This window comes from Oculina patagonica, chromosome 14 (genome assembly GCF_052425735.1).
Source record: "Oculina patagonica isolate OP01 chromosome 14, crgOcupat, whole genome shotgun sequence".
NCBI classification, from domain to species: Eukaryota; Metazoa; Cnidaria; class Anthozoa; order Scleractinia; family Oculinidae; genus Oculina; species Oculina patagonica.
Window position 1 is genome coordinate 169,410 of NC_135771.1, and position 9,500 is coordinate 178,909.

Here is a 9,500-nt window from a genome sequence, read left to right on the forward strand (position 1 = left end):
TGACAACATAGCGAGTTTATCAACCGAGGAAAATCACATCTCAATTCACACCGCGTGTCCGACTACAGTTCACTAAACTGTCAATCCGACAAAAGACAACTCTGACTGGTTCGCGGCCGGTTAGCGGCAATTAAGCGTGATTTATCATTAATCGCGCCACGTTAATAAAAGGCGAGCACAACATAGCGAGTTTACCGATTGAGAAAAATCACATCTCAATTCACACCGCGTGCTCGATAAAGGGTACACTTCCCAAAACGATAAAAACACGCATTCCTTGCGTGACGCGTTACTCGGGATAATTGTCTTTTGTCCATTTAATCATTTATTTATCGACACTGCCATCTAAAATTACTCACTCTCGTACCAGTACCTTTTCTAAGTGCGTCAAGGCCCGCACTTTCTAACCTGTGGTTACCACTAGTACTACATATAATACTAGGTCACTAGGATATATTGAGGCCACTTACTAACTAATTCACTACAGGACTATTCGTAAAGCAAACTTGACAATTGCATCATCCTCGGGTGAAGGCCTTGAAATAGATTGATAATTTCGTCCAGATCGACAGGCATACTGATACTTGATATGCATGAGAGCCAGTGAGGAGAGCCCATTCTCCTTACAATTTAATACTTTCCCGATACTTTTAGCGTTTTCTTGCAGGGTAATGTAAACGCTGCGACACTGCGACGTTTCCCATTCCCCCACTATTTGCTAAAGGCTGAAAATCAACAGTTTGTGTTTTCAGTCCTCCATTATTGACCTCCAAAGGGGGTTCGTTCGAACCCCTCGAACCCCCCCCCCCCCTCCTCCTACGCGCCTGTTCACGATATCATTTTTTTAATTTTTATGCCAACTTTGTTGTTTAATATCTCAGAATCTTTTTTAAATATCCCGTATCCTGTTTATTTCCCTCCAAATATAATTATTTCCTATAATTTTTTTTCTTAAATATCCCGTATCCCTGCCAGTGCAGTATCCTTTGTGGTTACTGACCGCGATAGAATGGGCACCATCGCTCGTCCCGGGTCCCAGGTCTCCCGGTTTGTTTACATTATTTGTCCAATCACTGCACAGATTAGGTTTTGGAGCAGATTTCAAAATGGCTTCGTGTTCGTGTTTTCCTTCAAGTTGAAGTCAAAATGTAGCTTTCTAAAGACAAAATAAGGATATCATTTAATGCAAATGCGATTTTAGAGTTAGAAAGAATGAATAGCAACACAGCAAGCAGCAGTGATTTAAACAGGGGTCCATTTTCAGCGACGAAACTTGTAAGTGTTACCTATATCACCTCATATGAGGGCGACCATCCCTCAGTAGGCGGCGATCGCTGTCCAGTATATTACTTTATTAAACTTTTATTAAATAGCGGGAACTATCTCAAGGTAAAAAGAAAAGGAAGTTTTTGAATTTAAATTACGTTATGCTTCTTTTTCTCGAACAGTGGAACGAGGTCGTGCGACAGATGAAAAGCAATGTTCCAGTGAAGAGAAGAAGATGGCGTATGAAAGTTTTTGAAGATGTGTTTGTGGCGTCAGAAGCTTTGGATTGGCTTCATGGGTTCCTAAAAGAAAACCCAAACTTTGGAACTGACGTGACTCGTCAACAGGCTGTGCAACTGTGCCAGAAATTTCTTAAAAACGGTATTATAACGGATGCACGAGGGAAACAATATAATGGAATGTTCGAAGACAACAACCATCTATATCGATTTACAGACAAGGCTCGCTATTCACCGTACAAGACAAGTCTCTCTCCGAGAAAAGAAAAGCCACTGGCAAAGAATAGTGAGAAAAAAAGGAAAGAAACGGCTCCCATTGAGTCTGGTTGTTTAAACACAATTTACAAAGATGAAACGTCTGATTTTCAAGAATTACAACAAGAACACAGGCCAACTGTCAACAACATAACAACGCCATCCGTTAAAAATAGACACAAGTATAATCTCAGATCTACTCCGTTTACAACAGAACCTTCAAGAACACCCCTTGTTAATAAAATGAATGTTTTGAGTTCCGCAAGAACTGATCCCATTCGGGGACCAGTCAAAAGTGCTGTTAAACGCAGGAGTTGTAGGCAAGACAGCAATCTTAAGGAAGTTATAATGAATCCAGCGGCATTTGTAGCTCACAACCGACGCTCGTTAACAGATAAAGAAATCAGTGAAGTCTGGTGGAATATTGCTACAATTCGGTGAGATTGCTTTGATTCTTGTTAACTAAACCGGGTAATGATAAATTTATGAAATTAACGGGAAACGAAAATCAATATCAATTAAGAAGGTCATTATAATTATTATTATTAAATTATTATCATTATCTTTGCTAATTAATATTGGTTAAGTTAATACATGTAATAATAATTCTAATATAATAACACCAATATGGTGGCCAGAAAGGTCTTCATGAAGAAAAACAGGCTTTGCTCCCAACAACATGAGTTTTCACTTTGGAAACTCTTCTAGTAACTAGTGATATGCAGGTTCGATATTCCTCTGCCTTCTCTAGTCAGGCCTTTGTTCTGCCTCAAGAGAGGCAGGAACAGTGCAGGCGCGGCTAGAAGTCCAGCCTACTGGTGGCACTGAAGTTGAGCCAAGTTTTTAGAACAGCCTTGGATGATAAAAAAATGATCCATTCTATAGAATCAGTTGAGTTTACTAACTTGCCCTGTTGCAGGACAATAATTATTATGGCTAAGAACAGAACTGCCATTTGTATATGCGATTCAGAGTCTCCAAATGAAAATGTGTTTGCTTTTGCTAGGGTATATCAGGCTTTATTATTCAACACATGCGCGCGCTGCCCAAATATGGTCAAAATGTTACGTTTTGTTTGTACATAACAGATATTTGTATTTGGTTGGTATTTGTTATTTTTGTTTTTTTTTTTTTTTTATTTTTTTTTGTTTTTTTGTTAAATAATAAAATTTTTTTTTTTTTGTTTTTTTTTTTTTTCCCCCCCCCCCCCCCCGTTTCTCCTTTTATATTTAGCTAGTTTGTATTTTCTTTTTAGTTTAAAGAGGCTAATGGATCTTGATGATTCATTTGTGAACTCCCTGAGAATTGAAGGATATGATATCAGTTGTGTGTGGAGCAGTTCTCAAGCTCAGAGAATCCCCAGAGGTAGGTATACACCAGCTATTGTTCCCAACACTTCCTTTGTGGCTTCTGCTTCTTTGTGCCTTCTCAATATTAGTGAAGAAGAAGAAGGGCTTTATTCAGTGGCAGATCTATGGGAGGGGCTTGGGGGGCCGGGTCCCCGCCCTGGCCCCCACTAAACTTAATTTGAGGCCCGAAGGGCCGATAAAAATTATTTTCAAGAGTGGGCCCCTTATTAATCTAGGGTCTGTATGATAAGTCCCCCACTTACCCGAAGGTCTGGAACCGCCACTGTTATTGGATGACGCAATAATTACTGGTAACCCAGTTGTTTACATTGTGGGCTGTCAAAAAAGGAAAGGAAATAATAATAATAATAATACAAAAACAGGATGATGGAAAGTTTTATAATATAAGTTAAAAGGTTAAGTTAAAAATATTGCAAAATATTATTCAATATTCAAAACATTTTCTAATTTCCTCTGGTTCTCAAGACCTTGGGAACACACTTTTTCTTTGGTCAGCACTAAGAATACAACGGCTCATTTTAGACTGAAGAAGGGGTTTCCCCGAAACGTCTCTTATTTGTCAATAACAAATAAGCACTTTTCCAAAAACATTGTTTACACTAAGAATGCAGACTCTGGCCAGTTCTGAGTTTTTACGCATGCACAGAAAGTGCATTTTTTATTGTTGGCCAATCAGATTTGAGCAGAAGTTAACTGGCCATAGTCTACATTGTGGTGGGCTGTGGGATGTGATTGGTAAGGTATTACATGTTTTCCTTTGATGTGTAAATTGTATTTTTTCTTTCCTTTAAACAGCTATTGAAGTATTACCGCAGTGGCTGATATCTGCCATGAAGTGCCTCATTCATTGTAAGTTTGCCAGTAAGAACTGAACATTTTAGTGAAGATGGGTATATACCTTTGGTTGTATGTTCCTAGTAATGATTAAATGTTTTTTATTTGTTATTTTTACTTTCAGGGCCAAATGGTGATTTCTCCAATCAAAGCTTTCCAAAGTATACAGGCTTTGAAAGAGATGTGTTCAAAGCTATTGTGGAGTTCTTTGATGATAAAGATAAACGCCCACTTGTACCAAAACACTTGTTGGCAGTCTTCAAGAAGACAGTCGGTAAATAAACTTTGTTATGTTAACAAATCCACCACCCTCCAACTAAAAAACTATTCTCCATCACCTTACAGTTAACTGTTAGACATCCTACATCTCACTAAATTCACCACCGACATGTTATACTACGCACCCTCCCCTCCCATCATCATAAACACTGACGCTTGGTTTGATTCATTTCTTAGACTTCTTGTTCAAGTGTAAGCTGACAGCCATGCGTTCTCTGCAGTACTGCTGTTTGTTGATTCCAGTAAAGAACAGAGAGTTGTTGCAAATGCTTTTGAAATTTATGGTTCGGCTGATGGATAATCACGTGATCACCTTAAGTGATGAATTGCCAACCAAAGAAATGGTGAGAGAATTAATTGTATTGCTAGAAAGGCACCAATTAAAAATTTCCAAGTTTGAGTTCGATTTGGCTTATTTCATTTTCGAGATACTTGAAAGACCAGTTATTTTTATGCGAAAAAAGATGAGAGACTAACAGGAAAGCTGATTGGCACAGGGGGCGCTTATAAGAAAGGAAGTGCTTATTGGAAAGAGAACCATTGCGTAGGATGCGATCGGGCGTTCTTTTTTTATCGCGTGTCACGAAAAACAAATAAAATGCCTGATCAGATGGCAGATTATTCCAAGTTTGAAACTTTTGATCACCTTTCGTTACTGTTTTTCGAGTCTTCCATAAAATTTTTCCTTTTTTTCGTTTCATGATGATGATGATGATGATGACAGCTTATCCAGTCGTTTAGTCGCGCCATATTTGGTGTAACTGCAGACATGGATGCCATTAGGCTTGTATACTTTATGATGGAAACGTTTCCTGAATTTTTCAAGGTAAGGACGTGGTTTTATAATGCATGAATTTCATTTAGACAAATGGGCTTTAAACCATGACTAGGTGCAGGCTAAACTGCATTATATATAACCGGAAAGTTCCGAAGGTAGCGATAAACTATCACGGTTGTTTGCAAATCCGAAAGTAACGAGTTATGGGGTAACTTGACTTCTCAGTATTAAGAAACAATGAAATATCAAATCTAACATGTTGTAATACATTTATGCGTATCGATGTTTGACTGTTCACAGCCCTCTATTTTTTCGATCGATGAGCGCGGGGAAAGAACGGCGAGAGAACTCCACGCCAGCCCAAAACGTCCCTCGCGCTTCGCGCTCACGCTCGCTTCGCTCGCCGGCCTCGCCGATTCTCTCGCTTTTTTGTGTTGAAAAATAGAGAGGCTGTGGACAGTCTATATCGATGTGAGACAAATTGATATATGTATATTATAAGGCTAAAAGAAAACGGTAAAAATATCATAAAAGTCGACCTTACGTTTTCGACTTATTTTCGTCACTCTACATTACCGTCTTTATCCAGCGTGCTGTTGACTGATGTGCAGATGTGCAGTCAGTTTTTGAATTGCCGTACTTCAAAGACTTCGTTAGTACGACGATTGCTCAGTAAAACAAAATAACACAGGTTCTCTGCAGCAAGAGAGGCAACCCGGGGTGTTACGCGAGGAAAGTGCTTGCTTATGCACTCTAAAACGGCAGTATTTTTTTGTCATGACTTTTTTTGGGAGAAAAACACAAAGCTGTATTTCCTGTAGCAAATCGTCTGATTGCATTTATTTTTGTTTGCCTGTATTACTATTGCAATTGCAGAATCCTGAGGGACTTGAGTTTCAAGTAGAACAGCGCCTCTTATTCCTAAAGAATTGCCGAGAAAACAAGGTTCGTCGATGCACTATAATCATTGTATAATGTGCACGAGTTCGACAAAAAGTCAAAAACAAAAAAACTATACTTATGAATCAAAACGTAAAAAGGATGACCAAAAATGCAACAAATTCCCTGTGATGGTTCCTTTGTAATTGTGTGACACTCACCTCATGTCAAGTAGAGAACGTCAACAAAAGTTGCCAAAAATACTTGTGTCGCTTTGACATGATGTTTTGTTTTTTAGTTCTCTGTGCCATCGGAAGGACCCGTTGTGTCCTTTTGTGAACGGGTCACGCCACAAGAGTACAAGGAACAATCTTTAATGACATCACAACGTTCCTTGAAGGACCTTCTCAACAGAATCGTTGAAGATGAGAGTTTAAACGCAAAGGACAGAAAAAAGCAACTGAAACAGGTACGGTTTCTTTTCTCAGGCTCAGATACAGATAACCGTTTTAAAAAAGCTGTTCTACTGAAAAGTTTCAATACCACCCTCTTCAAGGCCAATACGTGCTAAGAGGCGCTTTTATTAGCTGATCGCCGCTAATGTTATTGTAGCTCTCGGTAAGAAAAAAAAATATTTCCATGCCATTCTTGGTTGGGTTATCACACTTTCCCATAATTGAGCGCCGTAAGGCTGATTTAACAAATAGCCAGCAGTGAACGTACTATACACCAACAAAGTGGACTTCAAGTGCGGATCCTTGTGACGGGGCTGGGCGCGGTCTGGCTGAACCTGTGCACGGTTCTAAGCTTTGAATAGAGGCTTTATATCGCTTTTATAGCTTAGTCAGAGATAAATGATGTCTGATTACTGCGTTTTGTTTTGTTTGTTAGTTTGAGAAGTCGTATCCTGACATTTACCAAGCAAAGTTCCCTGGAGACAACCTATCAACTTGTTCACAGAGGTCGCAGAGGTCAGAGAAACTAAGACAAGTTATGAAGCCGCTGGCAATGCTCAAGAACTTGCGGTAACAACGTGATAACAGGAATCGGTCTGATAACACTCAAGTCACACAAACCTGACTAGAACTGATACTCCAACGCCTGCTCCAAAACTAAATGTCCGAGGAAAGATTAGACCCTAGTAGCAGACGTTCTTTTAGCTCGTCACGCAATCACGTTCGTTGGGGAGGAAAGATTGCGTGACGAGTCAAAAGAACATCTGCGTAGGAGGCTAAATAAGTATTTTAGTGCGCGTAGGTAACCTACATAATTATTCTTTTGGAGTTTTTATTCTAGTCACTTCTATCACTTTTATTCCAGTCCTTTTATCTACATAGATATTTTTGTACAAGAATTTTTCCTTTTGGCCGCTTGGCCCCTTTTTAAAAAAGTTATAATTTTCCTCAAGCAAAATGAAAAGGCCTTAATCTGGCCTTTGCGATGTTTGAAATCATCCATTTTTTTTTAAATTTCATATAAAGAGATTGTTTTATTTTTATTATATAACGTAAAATTCCGCTTATAAGCGCTAGGCTTGTACAGCTTCTTAAGGGGTTCTCGATTATGTATCATAATTTGGGAACAATGTTCTTATCGTCATAAATATTAACAATTCTGTCAACACATTCTTTTTTCAAGAAGACAAGTTCTGAGCGATAATTTCTAAGAATTGTTTTATCACCTCATTTTAATTTTCGGTTCTGCAATTAGAACAGATATATATCACGTACTCATCATCATTTATAACAATATATGCTATTTTGGTAAGAAAATAAATTGGGAATCAAAACACTTGGTTTGTCTTCTCTGCGATTCTTCCTTGTTCAATATTTCAAAACTCATCGTCAAAATTTATCATTATACTCCACAGCTAAAGAGCATCCTCTCTTGTGTGCATCACACTTTGTTATTCCATTTGTTTTAAATTCCCTCTTTCCCATTTAAAATTTATCATACACCCTAAGAAATTGACGATTTCTCTGTCATCTTCACAGTCATCCATTGTTCTATTCATCAAAGCGGGTCATCATGGCCTGAGTTCTAAGCGCCAGTATTGTGTTCAACCTTGCATGATCCAGTTTGTATACAGTCTGCAATATTTTCCGCTTGATAAACTCCTGTTAAGTATCCACCATGAACGTAACCATTATACAACTCGTCAGTTGCTTCGCCGGAGAAAAACACGCGCCCGACTGCCTTCCGAAGACTGACGTAATCGTCGCTGGATATTCCGATTGGTAGGTTTGCCCATGATCCGAAGAAATACTTATTGAGCCCCCATCTTGGATAGTAAATGTCTATTGGGTCGGGAATGCTTGAATCATAAATGCCTCTTAATACTTCCATGATTTCCTTGAGGGTTTGTTCGTCAGTCTGGTATGCTAGTCTCTCTGACTCCTCTCCAGTCACTGTGATCAGAAGCATATTGGTTCCCTTTGGTAGACGAGAATCAGCTTCCATATTCTGCATCATAGAATAGTAACCTCTTCTTTTAGAAGCGTAAAGAATATACTCCTCGTCATCCCAGAATTTCGAGGGAAACTTGACAAAAATCTTAGTATATACAACCATATTTAGCTTGAAGATCGCCTCTAATTTCCAGTTAGGCAGTTTAGGTGTGAACTGAACCAGTCCGCTTTTCAGTACACCGATACTGAACGTCACAAGAGCGTAATCTGCAGTGTACACATCACCATTGTCGGTAGTGACGTAAACACCGTCATCGTTCCATTTGACTTCTTTCACTGTTGTATTCAACTGCAACCGCGAATCCCCGGGTTCCAGAAACATGTCAGCTAAACAATTCACAATATGAACGTACCCCCTGGAGTCAGTAACAAAGAACTGTTCGCCCCCAACTGAGTGAATGCTCCCATTATCGGCTATCCACGTCCTCAGTGATACGTATTTGGGTGGAACTGCATATTCAAAGTCGTATTCAAAATATTCTGTAGCCATTTCTTCTGGACAGGAAGGAACCCAGTTAGCAAGTCGAAGACCGACTCTAGCGGAGATATCCTCTTTTTTCAACTTCCGGCGGGTGTCTTGCATCTGGTCCATAATGTCCTCATCATGTTTCAAAAGGCTCATTTTTCCTTTCTCAGTTGTATTAAATCCAGTTTCGTTTCTAATCACAAATGATCTGTTTTCGAGCTTTCCTTCCAATCCACATTGTAGCGCTAATTTTTCGATGGGATTTCCCTTGATCCCTTGAATCCAGTTTGCTCCAAGTTCAATTGTGGTGTTGTGAAATGTCATCTTTCTTATCCTTCCACCAATCCTGTCTGTTCCTTCCAAGATAATGAAATCTTTGATTCCCTTATCGCTCAGTGTTTTTGCTGCGGCAATTCCTGATATTCCACCACCAAGAACCAAGACGGTTGCATTTCTTTCTTTTGCTGTAACATGGTTTATGATGGTAGCAAAGGCCAGGAAGGAGAGCAAATATACCGAATAAGCGCTGGCCATTTTGAACAAACAAACCCAATATAAAGTGTCGAAATTTGAAAACAATATAAACGGTACCTCGTGATCTTCGCGTGCACGCAATGTCGCGCGCCACTGGGACAGAGTGACCGCGAGCGATCTGGGTAATAATAC

The 9,500-nt window shown here is 39.3% G+C and overlaps 2 protein-coding genes across 2 annotated transcripts; one reads left to right on the top strand and one right to left on the bottom strand.

Moving 5' to 3' along the window:
* The first annotated feature begins 1,100 nt into the window (after window positions 1-1,100).
* LOC144637414 (DEP domain-containing protein 1B-like) lies at window positions 1,101-7,196 on the top strand. The gene is made up of 10 exons (XM_078496477.1): window positions 1,101-1,275; window positions 1,449-2,197; window positions 3,016-3,125; window positions 3,926-3,979; window positions 4,089-4,238; window positions 4,421-4,587; window positions 4,968-5,069; window positions 5,898-5,966; window positions 6,199-6,369; window positions 6,792-7,196. The coding sequence occupies exons 1-10, from the start codon at window positions 1,213-1,215 to the stop codon at window positions 6,927-6,929; spliced, it is 1,773 nt and encodes a 590-aa protein (XP_078352603.1). The 5' UTR covers window positions 1,101-1,212; the 3' UTR covers window positions 6,930-7,196.
* Window positions 7,185-9,420, bottom strand: LOC144637417 (uncharacterized). The gene has a single exon (XM_078496480.1). The coding sequence runs from the start codon at window positions 9,366-9,368 to the stop codon at window positions 7,941-7,943; it is 1,428 nt and encodes a 475-aa protein (XP_078352606.1). The 5' UTR covers window positions 9,369-9,420; the 3' UTR covers window positions 7,185-7,940.
* Between the last annotated feature and the right edge of the window lie 80 nt (window positions 9,421-9,500).